The sequence below is a fragment of the Archocentrus centrarchus genome, chromosome 19 (genome assembly GCF_007364275.1).
Source record: "Archocentrus centrarchus isolate MPI-CPG fArcCen1 chromosome 19, fArcCen1, whole genome shotgun sequence".
In the NCBI taxonomy this organism is placed as follows: domain Eukaryota; kingdom Metazoa; phylum Chordata; class Actinopteri; order Cichliformes; family Cichlidae; genus Archocentrus; species Archocentrus centrarchus.
The window spans coordinates 11592063-11615918 of NC_044364.1; the positions used below are offsets into that span (position 1 = coordinate 11592063).

Genomic DNA, 23856 nt, shown 5'->3' on the forward strand with positions numbered 1-23856 from the left:
GACACAAATATAGCTGCCATCATACCTTGAAGATTTCGGCCATTTTACGTTGCTGTGGGAGGGAGCAGTGGTTCTCTATGGACAGGATGACGGGCATATCAGAATTGACAAATGCAGACCGGTTAATTGCTTCCACCACATCCTGAAGGACCACAGGAGAAAAGAAATTCTCAATAAAAGCGCTACGAGTCAAATATGTGACCGTTTCCAATTAAAGGCAGCTGTAGGCCCCAAATTAGATTACAAATAAATAATTGTGAAGTGTCTGAATTAATGAAAATTCCACTTTGTTTCACTGTCTGCACTTTCTGTAAGTTTTCTCCAGATCCGTCATCATGAATACATAATATATGAGAGCAGTTGTGTTTGAAGATGTGGCTCTGAGACTTCCACAAAGTCCATAAAATGAAAGCAGGCAGTAAAGAGAGCCAGTGATTGATTGTTTCTGCTGCTCCAACAATGGACTTCTCCTTTATGAATTAAATTATTCATGTGCATTTCGAACCTTAAAGGGTATCTTAGTGGTGAGTGTGTGGCCATGGTAAATAACAGGCATGCCGTCATCTCCGTCCCAACAGTCTAACTCGACACTCCTACAGCCTTGCAGCAGCACCTAAAAAGAAGCAAGACATTCAGAAGTAAGTAGAAATTTTCAACCAGCAGGATAATCTTAGTGTACTGGGTTAAAAATCATCCAACTTACGTGACTGTAGAGCTCAACAGAGGACTCTCCTTTGAGCTGGTGCCCAGTCAGATATGTGTTATGAGAAGACTCAATGTAGTAGTAAGACAGAGGGTACTGAAGCTCCTCTGGATTCATCTGAGATTCCTCATTACGTGAAGCAAAGTTGTCCTTGTCCATCAGGAACCTGATACAGACAGAAGGATGCCAACAGCATGTGATGCTTGTGCACTGATTACAATTAGCAAGCTATCAGTTAATCAAACTGTTGTACTATAAAAGTTCATTGTCAGTGTTTTGTTATACAACGTGCAGTGTTTTTAACATGGACTTCTAATTCAGTAGATGCTTACATTTTTATGTGCTTTGAAATATAATTATCTATTTTTTTTCAATACCTGGCAAAACCTTCAAATGACATCCAACCCATTTGTCTCATTGTTGATGAAGGCTCAAATTTCTGCAAGAGAAAAACATAACATTGGTGAACAGCAGTCCCTTTTTCCTGCTTTTTCCTCAGGTTTGATCTTCTTCCTATCCATGGAGATGATTTGAAATTGTGAATTTAAAAATCCAGACTTTACCTGTATAATGCTGAGAATCTCATCGTAGCTTAGGTGCTCCCTCTGACAATTAACTAAAAAGTCATTGAGCTGAGGGATAGCCAATCCCAAGACGCCTAACGATGCGTTCTCCACCCCCGTGCCATTGGTCACAATGCTGGCTGCTGCGATGGCATCTGAAATCTGCTTCTGGTTGTCAGACATCTGCTGCCTCGTCCGGATAAACAGGCCAAGATCTGATCCATTACGGGTTAGTAAGTCTGCAGAGCAGAGGAGGAGATTAAGAGTTAGGGAGAAGTGGTGCTCATGTGCATGTCGTTGACTTATGTAACCGTTTGTTCTTTTACCAAGCTCTGGCTGCAGTCCTGTGTCTTTGTCGTCTATCCTGAGGTTGGTGTAAACAGGACATGATTCTGGACTTGAGCGACTGCAGGGGACAGCGAAGGTGTCAAACAGCTCCTTCAGATCCTTCCTGCTTCGGATACTGTTGAAAAACAAATTACAGAGTGGAATCCATTAGCTCATGTCCTTATACATACATAAACAAAGACAAAAGCATTACATTTTTACTATATTAAATTATATTATACATATACTGTCACAATGATGATGCTCAAATCAAATAATAAAGTGTATATAGAAGCTATCCCTGTGGACTGTAAGCTCAGGCTTATCTGTATAATGTCAATAAGTGTGGATATCCCTAATATGGTCAGGGGAGAGAAGCAAAAACAGCTTGTTCCAGACAGAAGACGAACTAACTTAAATCAGGATTAATTTAAACTGTGAATCATGCCAAGCAACAAACTATAACAGGTCTCCTTTAATCCCAGTTTTGCAGCCATTTGAACTGAGGAGGAGGCTGCCCAATCAGAAATACATTTATTTGTCTCCAAATTGCATTTGCAGGAAAGAGTTTGAAGAGCTGCCCAAAAGCTTTTCTCTTTGTAAGAAGTTTAAGGGGAAACTACTGGGCAGCATGAAAAAGGGCTAGAATTAAAACAACCCTTTGGTTGTCGAGGAAAATATCTGTGTCCATCAATTTGACTGGGAAAGAATTTATACAAGCTAAATATTATGAAGACAAGAATGCCTGGAAAATGTCCTTGGCACGATAACCTTGAAAAATATTTTTATTGCATACGTTTATCATCATCTTTAGCTACTATTGATAAGAACACCACAGTTATATAACAAGACGGATCGAGCTGCTGAAGTACTGCACAGAGCATCTACAATTATGCATACAGCAAACCGAGGCTTCGGGCCACATCTGAACATTGTGTCGGAAAAATGTGTTTCTAAAAAAAACAGGAAAAATATTCAAATGTTCAAAATATTTCCAACTCTGCTTTCAAAGCATTAAATCTTACAAAGCTGTGCCAAAAATGTAACAAACACAAGATCTAATCATTTACCTGAATGATTTGAAAAGCTCAACAAATTCAACGAAGCTCATTGTGCTGTCAGAAATCATGAGATTCTGAAAGCCTCTGAAACAGCCTTTACCCCGACCGTGCCATGATCTGCTGCTCCATGCCCTGCAACCCACACAGAAAAGGAAAACTATCTTAACTGGGATGGAAAAAATAAAGTGTCAGATGTCAGTGGGGTCAAACTTGCCCCCCTACAGTCATTTTTCACATACCCTGGCTGGGACTTAACATTTCCCGAAAGGATTGGAGAAGACTGCGGCCGGGACTGATTGGATCCTGCCATGCTGGAGGAAGAGGAGGAAGAAGAGGAAGAGGCTAGCAACCCAGGGCTTTTACTGGATGAGAGGGAGAACGGGCCGAGGAAGCTGTCTTCTGTGGAGGCAAAGGTGGCTGAGTATGAATAAAGGCCCTCCCACAGACAGATAAGATCTTGAATACTTGTTTTGTGATTTGGGGGAATAAAATATAAAGCATTTGGTTGGTTTTACAGACAAAAAAAACAGTCTGGCCTGGTAACTTACCTGGATCTTCTTGGTCGATGCTGTCAGACTCGGGCCCGTTTCGATACAGTCCTTCTTTACAGCTCCGCGTTTTCCTAGAAACCATCTCGTCATCGGTTGCCTCCCCACTGTCTCCCTATTTTGGGTGTTCAAACAGAGATGCTAAAAATTTGTCAGTATAAAAACCTACATCTATGTTAGGCAGCTGGAACAAAAAATGCACAGTAAGAACTCCAAGAACTGCAAAAAGAATTCTGAATCATCTCTAGCCATCATATTCTAGACAACATATTGATTAAATTCTAATAGCTCTTGGCAAGTCAAACCATACTGAAGGAAATCCAATTTATTGTTAAGCACTGTAATGCCAAGGAAGTAACAGAACTTACTGGCCTAAAATAGTGGACTGAGACACCACAGTTTTTCTTGCCTTTATCAGGAGTCTTGACTACATACAGTACTCAGTCAATTTACTGACCCTGACAAGAACCTTCTTCTTCTTCTTGGCCTTTTCGTTTGACAGAGGGTTGTTTTTCTGGGCTCCGACTTTGTCCCCACCACCCGTACCCATATTCCACCTCCGACCCCCAAAAAGCTCAATGGCCTGGGCCAGCGTAGGGCCTTCATACCTGCCATCCTCCTAGAACAGATGATGCATACAAATGTTAATGTCAATTAACCACAACACGTTTACATCATTCTTTGTGTGCTGATTTTTTGGAATCTTATAAAATGCTGTTACTGCCAGCGTTTAACAACACATGATGTTCAGTTTTCTTCAAGCAAAATAAATGAGATTTGTTTCTTTTAAAAAAGGCAAGACGAAGAACAATACCTTGATTTCACAGTGCTTTTAAATGCTTTTGGATTTTATAGCAATTTTAATCCATACTGTATAATAATAATAATAATAATTCAGAAATTCATGAAAGAGAGGTGTGTCGAAGGAAAGTATATATATATTTTCTTAAATAACTTCAGTTCAGAGTTTTACCTGATACAAACTAGCATACTGCCTCCTCAGCCACTGCAACCTTTGGTCGGGAAACTTCTTTAATTTCCTGCTTGCATTCACCAGCTCTGACAGGCCCTTGTAGAGCATTTGTGCCGTGTGATCAGGGGCCACAAAGTGCAGAAGTCTAACGGCATCAGTTAGGAGATTAGTTACAGTTTATAATAGTAGTGTAACAATAATTCGATGTGTAAGTGAATTTAAAACCAAATGAATTATAACAGGCACCAACCGATTGTCTGTGGTGCTCAGACCATAGAGAAGGCTGAGACCATTCTCCTCCACTGTCATCTGGCTCAGCTTGTTTTGCAAACATACGGCATGGACATCGACACCCTGATGACCCAGAAAAACTGCCTGCACATTCAAATAGACACAATGTTATGAACTAGAAATCGCTACACAAAATTTAAGAACAGATATTGGAGGTTTTTAAAATTGACATAACTTAAAAAAAAAAAAAAAGTTCTATTTTTAACAAACCTTTACTATTCCCAGGTCCAGCAGGCCTTCTGCTAGGCCTGCTACTACAGGCTGCCCTAATCCCAGTGGATGTTCTGTGGGAGAAGTGCCTCCACTTTGAGGTTTACCTGCCATAAATCGACAAATTTATGATTGTTTGAGCTGCAGTAACGGCAAAAGGAAATTAAGGAGCCCTTGCGTTAATGCACAAATTTACAAGCAGTTTAAACTGTATGTGCTACAAAAGAGACGGGGCTTATCTACTGTGGACAAACACGTACAGTATATTTAAAACATTAAATGACTCAGGAAACATGCTTTTTATATAATGCCTCTTTAAATCTGTTTAAACAGAAATGATGAGAAGAGGAAATTGATCTTGTCTGCTTGAGATATAAACATACAGTGAAAAAAAGAAAGTTTCCCTGCAGTTATTTCAGCATATCATTCTAAATAAAGTCTCACACACCCTTAAAATAGTGACCTGGAATCCTATCTGACTACAACCCACACTTTATTATATTTGGACAAAACAAATTAAGACACAAAGTGGTTCTTAGTTAAAAACAGCAGAAGAGGTAAAATGTCTTAATAACGTTGCAATTTACCCCAAGTGAGTGTTGTGTTATCGGGCTGTAGACGCAGCAGACAGCGAGCACTGAGGTGGCTATCCTGGTCATAATGAATGACCGTAGCCCCCTGCAGCAAAAACTGGTGAATATCTGGTTGCAGTGACAGCACATACCTGGAAAAAGACAACACAGTGATTGTGGCAGGTCTGTTGAGGCACGACAGCTGTGCGTGTTTGCATGTGCGCTTGAGCTTCTTACCAGGGAATGAGCTCCGTGCCATGGCTAAATGCTCTGTGCGTCTCCTCGGTCCCCTGGAACTCCACGTCTTTCACCACTGGCTCAGAGGACAAGTCACCTTCTGAATCCGACAAGTCTCCAACCGTGAATCTGTAGGTGGCCGGGGGTCAGGTGGGATTGGAAAGGAAGTTAAAAAAAAAAAAGAAAGAAAAAGAAATTAAATATCTACATTTCAAAGTTTCTGCATGCTCGTTTTCATGGCAATTTCCAAATGTACGTTTCTGGAATCATATTGAATTATATATCTAAAATCCAATCCAGTCAGGCATAAGAAATGACCTGCATCTAAAGTAAGATGATCCAAACAGAAAATGACCCTACTCTGTAAGCACTAGCTCGATCAAGCAAAAAAAAAAAAAAAAAAAAAGGCATCATGCATTGGTCATTGCTCATTCCTTCACTGCTTAACATGCTTCTACTTAAACCACAACCTGAAACATACTGATGATAGCAGACATCGTTCAAATTCCAGTGACTAACTGTGAACTTACAAAACACGTTTTTTTTCTGGTGTCATCTTAAATGAAACGGAACTAGAAGGGGAGTAGGAAACAAAGAAGGAAGAAAGGGAGTGAGAAGAAGAAAAGAGGGCACAAAGAGGTTTTGACAGTTTTCCGAGGCAAGTTTATTTTAAGTGAATGCTGGTGAGAAAGAGATCCAGAACACAGAAGAGAAATCCCACACCTATTTGAGTAAGGGGATTTTTTTTTTTATCTGTGGTCTATATTCCAGACAAATGTACACTATAAAGCCAGCAGAAATGAAGTTCATATTCTGAGCTAACATAAAATAATTTGTCTGTCACAGATCCCAGCTGGAATTAAATGTTTGTACACTGGAGTGCTGAGAACAACCAGAACTCTGTTCCTTCCTGTCCTGATAGGAAACAAACCTGTAATCTTTTTTGTTCTCTGCCCTGCACAGGTTTCATGTCAACAACCCTTCATCTCATTAACAATCTGCAAATGTGTTCCTCCACAAACCCCGGTATCTTGTGCTGCTGTTTATGAAAGAAAACAGCACACTAACCCAAAATAGGACTTTGGTGAACATCCAGTCCACTTAGTCATTGAGGATATCCCCTACATATAAAATATCTATGCATATATCATTGAGGCTTAGTGGCTTTGTTAAGTGCTAAGGCTGTCATAGCTGTACATTTACATGTGTCTGTGTCTAAAACGAGCTAATGGGTGCAGTACAGCTATTGTGATTTTGCTCAGAATTAAGTTGCCACCCATGCCAGCATGGCAGTATTCATAGTCCTGATATAAATCTGTATATTACGTTCTTTTACTGTGTCCATGAGTCATTGTCTGTGAATGACGAGGAAAATAAAAGTACCCAATTTTGGAAACAGACCATTGCTAGAAAGGGTCACAGTGCTAAACAATGTAATCTTCAGCCTGTCATACAGAGGGCCAAAAATTTAGCCAAAATAAAAAAAAAAAAAAAAAATTAGAGTTAAATACTAACTTTTAAAGCAACATGAGAGCAGGAAGTCAAAATGAAAGTTAATCAACCCACCAGAATGAAAAACTACCAAATATATGATCCATGATGTCCCTGAGTCTTCATGGACTGGATCACAAGCTATGTACCGTTTGATATTCTCTCCAGTATGTCTTAAACAACTTATACACACATCCCTTACACCGTGTTAAAATACACAGCTGGAAAGAAGACCCAGTAACAGAAAACAGACTCTATTCTAGCATATTCTTTAAGAGAACACCTCATTTTTCTAGGGTCTCATACTTGACAGCGCACACTGAATTGACTCAAAGCAAAGCTTCTGTGTCACATTAAAAAAAGGAAGAAGTAACAAAACTAACTGATTGTGGCTGCGGTCCTTAAAGGAGTTGTTTCTGGATGCAGGTGATGGGCCAGTAGAAGAGGGACTGGTAGATGCTTCATCAGGATCTTCTGCCTCTAAACTCCTGTTACAAGATCTGTAGAGCAGGAAAAGTCAAGTCAGACAAACAGTAAAGTAAAGAACAGGAGAGATGACTGCGTCAAACACTGTCACTTCACAGTCGTTAAGGTTGTGGCGTGCCTGATAATCTGGAGGATGTTGCTGACAGTAGCTTCCTTCTCTGGGACATGGAGCCCATCTGGCCCAGATCGTGACAAGTAATTGCGCTGGCCACTGTAGTCAGACACAAACTGGAGATGGACACAACAAAGTAAGAAGGATTAGACTGACAAGATATCAAATATGTCATGTTTCAGTCAGTTTTATCAGATGCATGTATATTGGTACATTCCTGTGGGTGTGTTTTGCACCTCTATCGAGTATTCTGTGTTATCTGGAGATGGTTTGAGGCTGATGATGCTTGCTGTGCCATCCAGTGCATCACTTAGTTCCTTTAGAAAAACCCCACAGAATGGCACCACCTGTAATGTAGACGTGGAAGACAAGAAAAAAAAAAATTTATAGTACAAGTAAGGTCAGTGAGTTGGTGGATCAAACATCATTTGAGTAAACAGAGGCCCACCTTGCATCCTGGGATATTAAGAGCTCTGGTCACAACCTTCTTGTACTCAGAAGAAGACTCATGCTGAGCCATGGCATCCTTTAAACTTCTCATGGTCTCGATGTCGGACTGGTCCATAAACTGCCACATCTTCAGCACCTTGCGAGACCTGAAGGGCAAAAAATAAAACAAAACAGTTAATTAGTTTCTTTAAAAAATAAATTATCTGCATATTTAATAGGTGGGCATATTTGAGTCATGTCATTGTGTTTCTTAAAACCTGAGTCCAGCCAGGAACTCCATGACACCATTGTAGTTTCCCATGTTCCAACAGCTTTTAGCAACATGGACCAGATATGAGAAAACTTCTCTCTTCTCCTCCATGGACCCTGCAGTCAGTACCAGCCACGTCACCCACGAACTCACCTGTATGTTCAGAATTTCGCATTTCAATATTACTCATTGTTACAATCGCAATCAAGCTACCAGATACATCTTCTGAGTATTAAACCACCAATAACAGCTGTACTTTATTGCTCTCTTATCTTACTTATAAAGTAAGCTGGCACACAAACTGCAGAGATTTAGTGACATCATACTAAATCCCTGGATAACCTTTTAAGTGTGTTGGTGTGTTATTACAAGGTTGGTATTAGGTGTGTTAAAACATAGGGAACATGAGAGGACATCTAAAGCCATATCGTGGTCACCTCAAATTTGTTAATGTGTGCGGTCATGTCTGCATTCATGAATTCTGGTCTGAAGACCTGTGCCTAATGTGGCAAGGTATGCACAGGACTGCACCAGCTAGCCACATTTACACGCCATACACCACTCCATACACATGCACATCGCGTGCACACACCCACACCCCAGACACAGACAAAAGAAAGAATGAGATTGAATATCTATCAGCTGTGCTGCGTCTCTGCACTGACTGACCTCAAACACACGCAAAAGACATGACAGCAGAAGCAGATATGTATCAGGCTTAGCCTCCCTTTACATTCTTTGTGGTGGGCGCACGTACACAACACAGGAAAAGATCAGATTTCAATCTGGCTGTTTCTAAATGTCCGGTGTCTTTTTCTCTTTGTATTAGTGCCTCACGAATGCATTCACACACACATAAAGACACGCTCACATTGAAACTCTTTAATCCACTTGGAGGTGGTAAAAACATCCCCCTGACCCAGAGCTCTATTACTGGGTTATGTAAGGATCAGTAAAGCCCACTAACGTCTGACCTGACAGGGACTAAAAAAAGACACACACACACACACGCACGTACAAACACACACACACACACCAACTATTGTTGCTATTGTTGTTTCCATTTTGATACCGCCTGATGAAAAACTGGTCAAATGTTCCAAAAATGTTCCCATACACACCTCTGACCAGTCCGTGAATTATAACACAAGCAAGTGCAGAAATGCAAAAAGTAAAATCTCCCGTCACAAGATTCTTGGCCCACTGGACACTTTTTGTTCCCAAAAACAAGCTGCACAATCCTATCAAAGTGCCCCCCCACCAGACTTATTGCAATTAAGGAGATAGCTTTTTTAATAAGCTGAAATTCTTCTGACATTTGTAATCACTGTCAGCCAGATCAGATACAGAGAATCAGTTAAAGAAATTCCCTCCTGGGGCTTTTGAGGTTTCATTGTTACCATTTCGGTGGAGCAGAAGCTCATTCTGCAATCTACTGTATTTGGTTACCGAAAAACAACACAACAGCCTCACAGTCTCTTATCTGCTACTCCCCTGCTCTTTGCGTGCCACGCCTGAAAATCTGCTACCAGGCACTTTTAGCATTATGACATAATGCAAAGCCATGTCAGCATTGGGCTTTAGTTACAATCACCATCTAAATCATTCTGAGCATCTGCAAAGTGGCTTTTTGCACTGCCACACATCAAGGGCTTGCACTGAGTTGGCACCTTTTCAGATATTCCAGATAAAGTGTGCACGCAGTGCTGTGCATGACAGACAGCAGGACAGGATATGAGGATGGATATATTATATAGTGGAGGCTAATAGAAGTTCAAAAACACACTCACATACACACACTCATACAAATTTGGATCTGGGTACATGATCCCCCACCCCTTTGATCTTTGTGTATGTATCCACCTGTCCATCTGTCCATCCTGCTGTCTGTCTGTCTCCATCTGTGCTTGTGTTATTAGGTAAACTATGAGGGTCAGGTTCTCCTTGATACACGAATTACATAACAGAGGTTGACAGAGAACCATTACAAACTCGACGCAGGAGCACATACTGGTCCCGTCAAAGCTAAACAATCCAGACAGACACAAAGCGGCCCAAACTCCTCAGAACTCCCTGCCTCCCAATTTTCTCCACAGGCCTATACTTTTCAGCTGGATAGCGTTTCACTCCCATACATGCCTTAAAATTGAACATGATCAAAATTACAGATTTGTTTACTTGATTTACAAAATCTTGTCTCTGGTAAGAAAATAAAAAGCTTACACTTAATTAGCTATTATCTCAACACTGTGAATCCAGTCTGTGACAGTTTGGTGAAATAGTAACCAGGGTGGCCTCATGTTGACACTACATAATAAACCAGTTATGTCACTTATAGACAATATATCCTTTGGGATCATATAATTTTTTTTTATTAGCTAGTAAATTACCTAATAATAATTTCACCTTGAAATATATTCGAAGGAAAAAGAAAAAAGGAACATAAGGGTTTGAAATAGTTAAAAAATGAAAGCCAAAAACCAACGTCCTGACACAATCAAAGGCAGCTGAAGGGTTCACCAGTATCAACAGGAGAGAGTCGGTGCTGTCAATATGACTCTTGTTCCACTGTGACCATATATGGCAACACTGCATTTTGGAATACTATCTTTCGTGTTTCTCCTCTGGCTGGCTTAAATGAAAACCAGCTGATGTAAAAAGGCGTGCGACTTAAAGATGATATCATCATACCCAATCAATCTCTCTAACACTTTCTCTTTCTCAGCAGTAAATTGTGCATTCTCAAAGTCATTCACCATGAAAAAGGCAAGGCTCAGGGGTGTAACTTAAGCCGGCGAACACCGCTGTGAGCGAGTGTGCTTGTGCAGTCTCGTCGTGAGCTTCAGTTGTGAGCTCATAAGTCAGTGTTACTCATAGAGCAAATAAAACTAAATTCTAAAGGGGGGAGGAACACAATTACTGCTCTGCTATTTCATTTGATTTTACACATTACTGTCATATCACAAGAATTGCATTTCAGTGTCACTGACAATGCCAATAATATGTTGGTTGAACTTTTATGGTTTAATGTTAATGGCATTGGCAATGCCATTAACATTAAACCATCAAAGGGCAACCAACATATTATTAGCTGAAAAGTGCTCTCATAACATGAAAACTATCTCCATATGGCTCCTTGGCTCAACTTCATTAGATGCATCTGCGTAAGATGTGCGAGTCTCCTGTATGTACTTCACATAGCTGTGTATAAAAAGTTGCTCAAGGCTTTCAGGACCTCCAGTATTTAGCTCCATTTGTTCAGTGTCAATGCTTCTACCCAGTCTGAAATCCTGCTGTAAACTCAGAGCTGTGGAGAAATAGACTAGCTGTATAAATTACTATTGACTTCAAGCACAAAAAAAAACAAAACAAAACAGATTTTAGGATTTAACAGTAACTGCTTTTTTGTGTGACTGCATGAACATCTGCGCTAAAAGTTTATTCCTGGAGTACAGACAGAATACAGAAATATCAGCGTGAGAACTCGAACACATTCTAACACGTGTTCACAGAAAGGTCTTCTCACCTCGTTGAATCGTGCCACCAGTTCCTCCACAGCATTGCTTCGCTGAGTAGGCATGGAAGGCGCTGACAGTGAAGCCTTGAGGTTTGGGTGGCGTTTAGTTTGACACTCGGGACTGCCCAGGTCTCGAGTGAGGAAATAGAGGTAGTCCAAAGGGAAGGCCTGCACACAGACAGCACGCTCTTAGTGCACTGACCTGATGAAGTGAATGATTAAATCTTGACTGGGATTACTGTTTAATTACAGTTTCTACTTACCACCTCCTACTATTCTCCTCATCTTACCACTTACAAGAAATATTTTGCCAAACCTTCTCACAATAAAACAACTGCTGTACAATTTGAACAGAAGTGTGAGGTTAACGTTGATAACTATAACTGCATGTTCCTTAGCATACATTTTTCTGCCTGTGCTTCGGCCCCATGTATATTTCATATTAAATGTCTTATACCTGCTGGTAAAGCTGCTGCTCTTGCTCTGTGAGGATGCAGGCGATCTCCTCGGGAAACTGAACAAGGTGGCGCAGCTCTGCCAGCTCCTTGCTGATCCCGCTTACACTGGGAGGAAGAGTGCTGCTGCTGGTCATGCTGTTGGCCAGCTGACGCTCTGCATGCACAGATAAAGAGGACAGGACAGACAAGAAAAGTTATCATGAATTTTTAATTATTTAGTCAGGGTATACACTGTTCAAAAAATTAAAAGGAACATTTTTTAATCAATTAAACTTCTGGGATATTGATCTGGCCAATTAAGTAGCAGAGAGGGTTGTTAATCAGTACAGGTGTACCAGAGGGGCAACAACAAGACAACTCCCAAAACAGAAATGGTTTTACAGGTGGAAGCCACTGACATTTTTTCTCTCCTCACCTTTTCTGTTTTTTTCACTAGTCTTGCATTTGGCTAGGGTCAGAGTCACAACTAGTCGGATGAGGTGATACCTGGATCCTACAGAGGTTGCACAGGTAGTCCAGCTCTTCCAGGATGGCAAATCAATGTGTGCCATTGCCAGAAGGTTTGCTATCTCACCCAGCACAGTCTCAAGAGCAGGGAGATTTCAGGAGAAAGGCAGTTACTCTGGGAGAGTTGGACAGGGCCGTAGAAGGTCCTTAACCCAGTAGGACCAGTGCCTGTTCCTTGGAGCAAGGAGGAACAGGATGAGCACTACCAGAGCCCTACAAAATGACCTCCAGCAGGCCACTGGTGTGAATATCTCTGACCAAACAATTAGAAAAAAACTTCATGAGGGTGGCCTCAGGGCCTGACGTCCTCTAGTGGAGCCCAATTGGCATTTGCCATAGAATACCAGAACTGGCACATCCACCACCGATGCCCTGTGCTTTTCACAGATGAGAGCAGGTTCACCCTGAGCACATGTGACACATGTGAAAAGGTCTGGAGGAGTCATGGAGAACATTACGATGCCTATCTATATCTATCGGGATTTACAGCTAGTAATTTGATAGAAACTGAAGGAAAAAGGAAAGCTGCATGAAGAAATGGAAGCTCTCAAAAATGAGAGCAAAGCAGACACACCCGTTAAAAGAAGGTATCACAGGAATGAGAGAGAGGAGGGATTAAGAGTCAAACATTATCTTAACAGATACTTAACTTTTACTACGAAAGTTTAAAAGCCTCGTTTTTCAGGATTTACATGGATGCCCCAAGTCTTGTGATCCATCAGTGCCAGTAAACTATATACTCTCTATTTACCTACCAAGTGAAGCCCCGCTTCACCCACTGGAAGTAAACACCACTGATCACCTGCCAGTTCCTATGTTTGGATTTCAGTTAGGCCCATTAGTCTGTCTGTTTACACATATACGCACAGACACACATCTGCAAACCTGTCCTCATCTTTGCTAACAAAGAACTAACGGATAGTTCCTACAGTTGTGCTGCCAGGTAGACATACTGTACATGGTTGGGATCAATGCCACATAAACAGAACTTTCTCATTGCAGGAGCTTTTCCAGAAATCACTTAGGGAACACTTTGAGAAGTTTCACCTGTGTTCAACTGAAAAACACAGGTGAAAGTCAATGGAATAAATTAACTTTTCCAAGAGCCTGTGCTCCTAAAGTGGAACAAAAAAAAAAAAAAATTATATTCAGACAAGAGCAAGCAGATGTCACCAATATCACTACGTTTCAAAAAGTTGAGAGGAAGATGTGAGAGTGAAATGTTTGTCACAGAATAGTCAGTTAAGTGGTTTTATGTGTTGGATTAATGAGAATTAAAAAAAAAAAAAACCCTCATGAAATCCAAGGAGACATACTTGAAATTAAGTGAACACCAGGAGTTAGACAGACTCTCTCTGGTCATTGTCAACTGTTATACACAGAACACCCCCCCCCCACACACACACACACACACACACACACACAAACAAAACTGCGGATGAATACAGAAGCAGACACACACATAAAGGTTGTCCTTGGTAACCCTTGAGATGTGCAACAGGTAGGCATGGCAACAGCAGTGGCTGCACTGCAGGAACAAAACTTGCTTATTTACACAGTTTGATTTGTGGATCCGGTCTCACACAGCTTGTGTAATGAACTCTCGGTGCATACATGTGTGTAGGATAAGAAGATGGACACACTAAGCATAGGTGACAAGGAGGAAGGAAGGGAAGCAGCAAAGAGGGATAAATAATGTAAACAATGAAATGAAGTAGAGTGAAGCAGAAAGAGATCAGGTGAGCAGAAAAAAAGGCTGGCAAAAATACTTTGAATAAGGAAAAAAAGAAAAAAAGGAGGGTAGAGAAACAGAGAAAAGTAAGCAAAGCAAATGAAAGATAGAATATAGACAGGAAGGAAGAAATAAGTAAAATAACTGGAAAGTTAATAGTTTACATTATAGAGCGCGTGGTAGCCATCTATCACAATTAGAGAGATAGCATAAACCACTAAATCCTTTAAATGTCCTCCAGAGAGATATAGTCAAAGTTATAAATGATGGTGCATTACACATTAAAGGCTTGAGCACATTTTTCAAAGACACTTGTGCATTTAATGAATCAGAATAGAAATAATTTGACAAGTGAAAAAGAGAAATGTGCCTGCTTACACAGATCGATAGATTATGTAGAATAAATACCGCATGTGCCTAACATGCCATTTTACACAAATACTATGAGACAAAACCATGGTAACTTGCATAAAAATCAGAACCTGAAGAGCCTGAATCCAGGCTGAAGCCTATATACCATAAAGTCAATATGAAAATGTAATCGTTCACATCTGTCACTGCTCAGGTCTTCTCTTCATATTGCCTCAAATACTGCCATTTTATAAGCTCTATCTGAATGAACTGACCTTAAACATCAGTTCCTTAATGTGACCTTAAGACTATTGTGTTAAATCATTAAAAAGGACAGTATCTTCACAATTCTACCCCCAGAAGTGTTATTACATGCAAGCCTTGTGAAGTGGAAATTGAGACACCCTCAAATTAGTCATATGAATTTCATGACCATGTAGTGTTCTCAGTCATTCATTTATTCATCCCTTTAAACAAGGAAACGCACAGATGGACAAAGCTGTCAGCCAAGGGAGTTGGGGGGGGGGGGGGGGGGGGTTGTCTTAAGAGATTCAGAGAAATCAGTGAAATGAAAATGTGCATTAAAACAGAAAACAACAACAATAACAACAAAAAATCCAAACTGTAAAAGACAATTACGGTTTTGTGTTCGATTTATTTAGCTTGCTTTAGGCATGTCATCTTCAAATTCTGTAGGCAAAGCTGCGCTGCACTGTCAGCAGTGATGAAAAAAAACACTAGATGGAAGGAGGCTGAGGATTAGACTGGACTGAGAAAATAGGGTCCTTACAAGTTACACATCATAATCATTAGTTTGAGCAACACTGATGGGTAATATTGACCGTGCATCAAGATAGAGAGAGCGAGAACATGTGACCATGATGTCCCTGAACTTATGGATATGTATGGGTTTCCTCATCTGTAATGTATGATGAATACAAATGTGTGTGAGTGTGTGTGTGTGTGTGTTAAGGAGTGGATTCTAAATACAGTGGTGGATGAAGTGCATGGGCTGAACATCCTTTTTATGGTTAAACATCTGTTTTAATAAATAAGGATGCCATTAAGACAGCCAGGAAATCAGCAGTATGTGTAAAGCCTAAGTTTTCTATGGCTTTTGATTGTTTTTGCTTTTCTTCCAGTTTTGTCTTCTGTTTTAAGCATGTGTTTGTTTTGATTAAAATTTGATCTTACCACGTTTTCGTGCTGTGATGTCTGTTTGCCTGTCCCATAATGTGCATAGCACTTTGGGCTACTCTGGACCTTTTAAAACATACTCTATAAATACGCTGATTCGAATTAGATGAGTTTGTGTTAGATACATCAAAATCAGTATTGTAGTTATCATCGAAATAAAACAAGTAGGTTTTACAGGTTTGGAACGTACAATTCTTAAAAACATTAAATATGTCTGTTTTGAAACACATTCAAACTTAAACGTAAGACTTTAAGTGTAAAATTTCACTGAAAATGGAAAAATAAATATAATCTTCTTCTGCCAATCTAATTTTTGTCTTATTCCTTCTGTCACACCACTGATTTATTTCAGTCACGAACATTCAGCAACATCATCAACCAGCAAGAACGACATGCAGTGAGCACCTGCTTCGAGGGCTTCGCACCATGGCAAACCAAAGCAACATGAGGAGGGTCTCGCCCTCCTCTAAAAGCAATGTGTGCCTGGTCAAACCATGAAACAAGATGAAAGGAAATGGGAGAAACATTTCTTGAGTGAATCACATTTATTTACACTAACCAAAGGAGATGAACCTTGAATGTTATTGTTTGCCAGCCAAGTGCATGCACACACACTGCCTGTACTGTTCTCCGAAGCACGTTTGGAGCTGATGACAACTTCTCCATGTGCCCTACATACTTGAGCAAGCAGGTGCAGCACAAACAGCTTTACTCTAAGGACTAAGGCTGTTTGTGTTGCACAAATGTGTCCTTTAAACCTATAAATATATTAACACTGTACAGAATACGTGTTATTTTTGAGACTTGAGTCACAACTGATTTTGTTTGAGAGGAGCCAGACCTTGTAATTTTTTTAAGTGGTCTTGAGAAATAGTTCTCTGGACTTTCTGAAGGTCTTTCAAAGTTTTTCTTTGGACATTGGCTGCTTTTCCCCTCATTTTCAGACCAGTCCTTACACCTGAGCATTTTCAGAGGAATCAGCCTGTTGCAAAAATGCACAGTTTGTTCCAATTTCTTTAATTTAATCTATGAAAAATGCCAATGACAGCACAGTTTGACAAGTATAAAATACTATTTTTGCACCAACAAGGTGATTCCCAAAGAGCTATTAGCTGAAAACATGGTGTGCAACGTGTCCTTAAAAATTTGGAGAAACTAGACAAGTGGAGTACAAAAAAAGAAGTGTCAGGTCTGAAAAATGAACAGCGTCTGAAAGTCGTGACCTTAAGAAACTGGAAAAAAAATCCATCTACTGTAGATCCATCTACTGTTTTCCAAAGCCTCATCAGAAATGGTCTCAGTGGAAGGGTGGATGTCAAGGAGCCATTCTTAACAAAGGGAAACAGGGAGAAAAGCCTGAGGTATGCCAAATTACACAAGAACTGAATGGGGAAAAAAAAAAATCTGTGGCAACAGGTCTTATGGAGTGATTTGAAAATTTTGAGTCAATTAGGCATCGTCAGTGAGTGTCTATCTAAAGCCATGTGTAAAACACTATGGAGGCTTTCACATTGTTTGGGGCTGCATTTCAGTTAGTGGTGTTGGAGATCTTGTCAAAACTGATGGAATTATGAACACAGAGATGTACCATCAAATTTTGATCCACCATGTAATACCTTCTGGAAAATATCTGAAATGGTAATGATCCCAAACACACTGCTAATGCAGTAAAAGCACACCTGGATACAACAAAATATACAATGGAACACTCATGGATTGGTCTCCCCAGAGCTGAGACCTCAACATTATTGAAGCAGTGTGGGATCATCTTGCAAAAGTATGGAACAAAAGGCAGCCAACATCCAAAGAAGAGCTTTGAATATCATTAAGCTTGGAGAACTATCCCGAAAGATTCCTTAAAGAAATTACAAGAAAGTCTAAGAGAGTTCAGGCTGTGTTAAGGAATAAATGCGGTCATTACCAAATATGGACTTTCAAGCTCATTAGAACTGTACAAACTCTGTCTTGGCTTGGTTTGTTTGCACACATTTCTGCTGCTCCTGCTTCACATTTTCCTAGCAAAATATAAAAAAATGAAGGGTAGCTCAACACTTTTGCACAATACTGCATCCAGGAGAAACTTTATGGCCAGGAGTCCTTGGTTTAATTGCTGACTTGCCACACCTTCAGCACACAATATTCCCCCGCTTTCTTCTGTCCCTACCCACTCACGCACATGCACATGAAAATGCACAGACGTGTGGACAAATTCACACTAGAAAAACCAACAAGCAGTAGTATACAGTAGTAGTATACAAACTAACACATGCACGGCAGCAAACATAAACACTGAAGAATAAACAGTGTAATTACTCGGAATACACAACTGCAGTCAAATTCACAGACACACTGCAGCAGCGGAAGCAATGAGCATTGATCTGTCTGACTGCTGACTTATCAGGGAGTATCCCTTTGGGATCAGATATGAACTCTCTTACACACAGAACCAGGTGCAGATGGAAGTGAGGTCAAGGAAAAGAAAAAAAAAAAACAAAGACAAATATACGAAGTTCAAGGTAATCAAGCAAATAGGTCCAAAAAGTCACAATGTCTTAACTGTCCTTGCTTTTTAAAACTTCCATTCATATAGCAGGTAATTGGATTAAACTATACTGTGAATGAGACCCATAATTTTATACTGGGAAGCACACTTGTATCAATTTGCTCTGTATAACTTCAGAGCAAATTGATACAAATGAGGTCACACACATAAGTGCTTTCTGTTTGTGATTACAAGGTGTGTCGAAACACATCCACAGCCACGAGTGACACTCTTGGGATCAATGCGGTGTGAAGTTACCCAGATACTTGCAGCTTTGTATATATCACAATGTCAGGATTTGATATGAACACTTTCTCATGGGCATTCTTCAAAAGGTTGTGTCATCCATCACGTTTAAATAAGACAATGACTTTTTAAAAATTAAGAATCAGTGTTTTCTGCTGCCCTCTGCCTGTAATTTTGTGACAACAAGCAATGGCAGTTGGTCAATATCACGCCTTTATTCAAGAACCGATGTGCTTACTCATCAGTAAGGAATTTGAGATTAAATAAATGAAAACACAAGTGGCACAAACACTAGAACCACAAGACAGTTGTATTGCTCAAAGCGTGCACCCATTGAAAAAACATTAGTAGTAATATGCAGCAACCACACACGTCACAGAACGGGATTCTCTAGGTTTTAAAATGACTAGTAATGAAACTTTAATAATTAAGAGAAGCAATAAAGAAATGTGTCAGTTGGTAACAACATAAGTCACCAACAGACATGACACAATCCAATGCAATGTGAACAAGTGTAACATGTTTAACAAAACATAGCACCGCAAATTCCTAAATCAGATGTCCTGATCAGCATGCTCTCCCTCATAACAACTAAATGAAGACCAAGCCACACAATATAATTTAATTCATTTATACAGACACAAAACACATGTCTCTGCACATGCAAAACAGCATTGCATTGTGCACTAATGAGTCACTGAAACCTGCATGAAGCCACAATTTCACTTCTAAACTGTGTGAAGACGCAGCACCACATTGCAACTCACATTTCCAGTACTCACTGATCATCTTGTAGTCCGTCCTGTGAGAGTGCTTCATGGTTGCTAGTTACAGCTGGCAACTCTGCCACCCACACTGACAGCTCAGTGCCGGGGTGACCGAGGTACACTTGTCCACATTTGAGCTGCCGGTCCCGTCCCTCCTGCAGCTGCCTGTGCGTTCACTCTCTCACTAGCTCCTTCGCTCACACTCTCTCTCCCCTCCCCTCTCTTACTCCATTTCTAACTTGAGCTCTCTCCAACTCGCTCTTTATCTTCTACTTTCTCTCACTGACTCAGGTTCACTGCCTGTCCTAATCAGCAAGCAGTCTTTCCTCGTTGTTTCCTGGCTACATTCACTTTTCTTCTCCTCTCGCTTGCTCTCTCTCTTATTACACACAATCTCTGTCTCTCCGTGTGTCCCACCCCCTCTTCACTGACACTATACATAGTTCTCAGCCATGCGCTAAAGTCAGACCCAGCAAACTATCCCGCTACGCTGTCATAATTAACACTGTACTTGCCTTAAGTCTTTGAATACGTTAAGTACAGCCATAATGAAGCTGTATTTTAAGCTTTACAAGTGAAAAGGTTTAATGGTTCTGTGTTTATCAAATCACAATAGGAACGTCAATGTATATTTAGCAATAATGGGCATACGAACAATATGTGTTTTTGTAATCCTTGAGAGTTCCTTTCACTTTGATTCCCCACCACATCTGCTGTCAATGGGTCTTAAATGCTGCCCTACAACACAATGTACAATGCCAACTGAGAGGAAGAAAGAAAATGAAAGAAGCAAGGAGAAAGAAACACCAACATTGAACTAGAAGACAGCCTGTAGCTATGCCATTTACTTCCTTCTCAGTACAACACAGGAAATGATCTCAAGAAAATCACTTTAAACAACTCCCACTAAGAGCTGACATAAATATGGCTAAATCCCACTGGTCTTCAGCAGAGGGGGGGGGGGGGGGGGGGGGGTTTGTTGTTGTTGTGTGCATGTTTCAAGAGGAAAAGAGCTGCAGACATAAACATTTAGTGCCAGGATTACACATACACTATTTTAAAGAGACACCTACTTCACAGTCGTGAAGGATCACACATTTATGCAGACTATATTTTAGGAATATATTTTGTTTTGACTGTTTTTACACAACCTCCTCACTTATACTGGAATCACATTAGGAAAGTAGCTTTTCATCACCGCTATTAAGTGGAGGAATAAATACATCTTCACCAGCCTATTGATTTAAGACGGGCATCAAAATTTGTGCATTTATCTAAAAAAGCATGTTATCGTACTAAATAGAAAGTGAATTCAAAATGATATGCAAATCTAGTAGATGTAACAGGCAAGGCCCTCTAACAATGATCCAGGATTTCCTTATAATACTAATAATGCATATAAATAAATAATAATATAGTGAACCCAAGCTGTGAGCATCATTCAAGTAGTAATTCGTACAAGAACTTGGCACAAGCCTATTTTCTGAAATTAGAAAGATAAATAGAGTGAAGGAACCTTAATAAAGCACTTGTCATTGTTGGCATCTTGTGCTAGCTGGCTAACTCACTAAGGCAACACTTCAATGAAGCTCATGAATATAAGATGCTTTCTTAAACAGAGCAAGAATAAAGGAAATAAGGCTGAAATGAGGCTAGAGGTTGTATAAGGGGAGTTATCTGCTGAATCAGAAGGTGAACCAGGATGTGAGAATGAAACTGACTCATCTGCAAGTCCAGGTTGGTGAAGAAGAGGTAGCTAGACTGGCTCAGTGGTTTTTCAAAAGCTTTTGTCAAAAGAACACTATTTATGAAACCAATTCTACTGGCGGCATGCAATCTAACACCTCACCGCCTCGAAAAGTCTAAGTTCTTATTTATTTATTGGCGTTTTCCTCCTGCTGTTGAAGTTTAATGAGAACTCTGATTTAATTTCAGCCTTGGCACCTAGCCTAACCCACCAAACTCTCCAAAATTTTTGCACATCTTATATTCATTTTACTCTAAAGTAGATTAAAAAGGGTGCCAGTATCATCTACTGTATGAATTACTGAGTGTGGTGGAAAAACATGCAAAAACATTAGCAACTGTACACATAAGCAGACATTTGTGCCTATTACTCCTGTCATAACCTCAAACATCAACAGCACTTGAGCTGGCATCAGCTGAGCAGGCATGAAGCTTCACACACTTCATAAAGACAAGCTCCACATAACATTAACAACTGCTTCTAATTACCAGCATATTCACCAGTGACTTATGCTCTCTCCATTGGTCTGTATTCCTCTTTACCCTTGCACTTTAGGAGCATACACCACTCTGACCTTACCCTTCTGCTTCCCAGTTGACATTTCTTTCCGATACCAGTATGCGGGTTCATGGATGTCACACGTTTACGGTGACAAAACCATCGACTGTCACGTTGCCCCAAACACGTGCAAACACAACTTGCATTCATCATTTTCAAAATGGTCCTCCCATCCTGCCTCTAGAACCAAATGTTGATGCTACAGTAAGACATAACGCATTCATATACTATGTCTGAGGAATGAGCAAAATGCCTTCAGTTCTTTATAGTGACTGAGGCATGTAGAGAAGTCTTACAGAAACATACCACCTCTCACCACTCACAGGAAAACTAAGAATAAACCAAGGCTAGTCAGACAATTATCCTTGCAATCCTTTAGAACATTTGAGACAGAGATGCAGATCAAGTTTTGAAATAAACACTCTGTATCTAAAGTTTGAAAATTATCTTAAATATAGTCTGAATATATTAGGAACAATATCGATCTCCTCATAATCTTGTTTTTAATTTATTAGGTATGAGATCCACACCTATACAGGGTATAAATATAAATATACAGTGTGCACGCAATGCAAATAAGAAATGAATTAAGGGAACGCTACTGCAATAAATATGTCTGCATATTAATCGTCTGCTTTACAAATATATAACCAATATCCAGGAGGTGTTTTATTGAAGTTTGAAGATAAAAATATCTGTGATACAGTAAAACACACTATGCTTCCAAAGCTCTGTGATTATTTCAATCCCACTTATGAGTGACAAGTTCATGCTGAGAGTTTCTATGAAAATTTGCCAGCAAACTATTAAAAACAGAGAAATTAAAATCTATGATGCATATCTTTATTTAAACTACATAAGAACTAATGGCTATAAACTACATACAAAGTAAACATAAGAAGCTTTATTAACTAAACAATTAAGAAAACTTGCTTACGGTAAACTCCATTACATAACTTAGATCGTGAAGCCGTTTTTTTTTTTTTTTTTAACTAAAGATCGGAATCGGGTTGCATCACTGAAGAGAGGAACAATACCAAAAATGGTAAGAAAGCAATAAAAACACCAACACTATCCAAGTTTGAAATTTAATCCAGAACTTGCCCAAGTTCAGGATAATGAAATGTCTTTTTATGACATCAGATAATTACTTTAGCCTTACAGTTAATGTCTTTAAACCTGTGCCCTGACAGAATGTCAGCTGGGGGAGTCGATGCCTTACCTCTAGGTAGGCATGCACTCCTTAACTCTAGGCTTGTAAGTGGTTCAGAGCTTTAAAAACAGGAAAACTACAATAAGTGTTTGTTACAGGTTTATCATCATCTCTGGAGACAGACACCGTTTTCTACTCAACTAAACACAAAAAAGTAGATCCAAGAAACAGATTACATCACATCAGCAATGTATGCCTTTTTAAAAGCACAATAATGTGGTTATGGGTAACCAGTTACTTTGTTGCTTGAGTATATGTTCTAGATAGCAAAAGGTTTGACAGGGAGCTTTTTATGCTATGCATGAGCATGCTAGTCCTGCCAAGACTTCTAAGCTGCTATGTGTGCGCGTGTCTGGCTCAATTCTGTTTCCTGTAACACCCATTAGAACAGAACACTGTGTCATGTTAAAGATATGCACTGTGTAAGTGTGTGTCTGTATGTGAATGCGTGTTGCCTCAAAAAGCTGGTCTGACAAAAATGAATGCTTTATTATTATTAACACGACCGATAGCAAGTCAGAAAGAAAGAAACACAAAAATGTGTTTGCATGCTTGTGTGCGTGTGTGTGTGTGTGTGTGTGTGTGTGTGTGTGTGTGTCTCCTTGATCCCGTCAGAGACAGGCTGTCCGCTGTCTCAGTGCCAGTGGAAATTAATGACAGTATTGGCTTACGTTTAAGTCATACGTAACATCACTGCAGAGAAGGTAGACAGACAGCTGAACAACAGATCAACAACCTGACTGGCTG

The 23856-nt window shown here is 40.0% G+C and overlaps 1 protein-coding gene across 1 annotated transcript in view; it reads right to left on the minus strand.

The window, feature by feature from the left end:
* Nucleotides 1-23856, minus strand: part of plce1 (phospholipase C, epsilon 1) — a 77438-nt gene that overhangs the window by 16716 nt on the left and 36866 nt on the right. The window contains 22 exon segments of the mRNA XM_030755349.1: nt 26-142; nt 506-613; nt 704-869; nt 1081-1142; nt 1267-1505; nt 1593-1729; nt 2664-2786; nt 2894-3053; nt 3203-3317; nt 3660-3821; nt 4176-4320; nt 4426-4550; nt 4677-4783; nt 5264-5400; nt 5486-5614; nt 7360-7476; nt 7581-7690; nt 7811-7921; nt 8023-8170; nt 8282-8427; nt 11801-11959; nt 12249-12403. Of these exon segments, the coding sequence (XP_030611209.1) occupies nt 26-142; nt 506-613; nt 704-869; nt 1081-1142; nt 1267-1505; nt 1593-1729; nt 2664-2786; nt 2894-3053; nt 3203-3317; nt 3660-3821; nt 4176-4320; nt 4426-4550; nt 4677-4783; nt 5264-5400; nt 5486-5614; nt 7360-7476; nt 7581-7690; nt 7811-7921; nt 8023-8170; nt 8282-8427; nt 11801-11959; nt 12249-12403 (2978 nt within the window).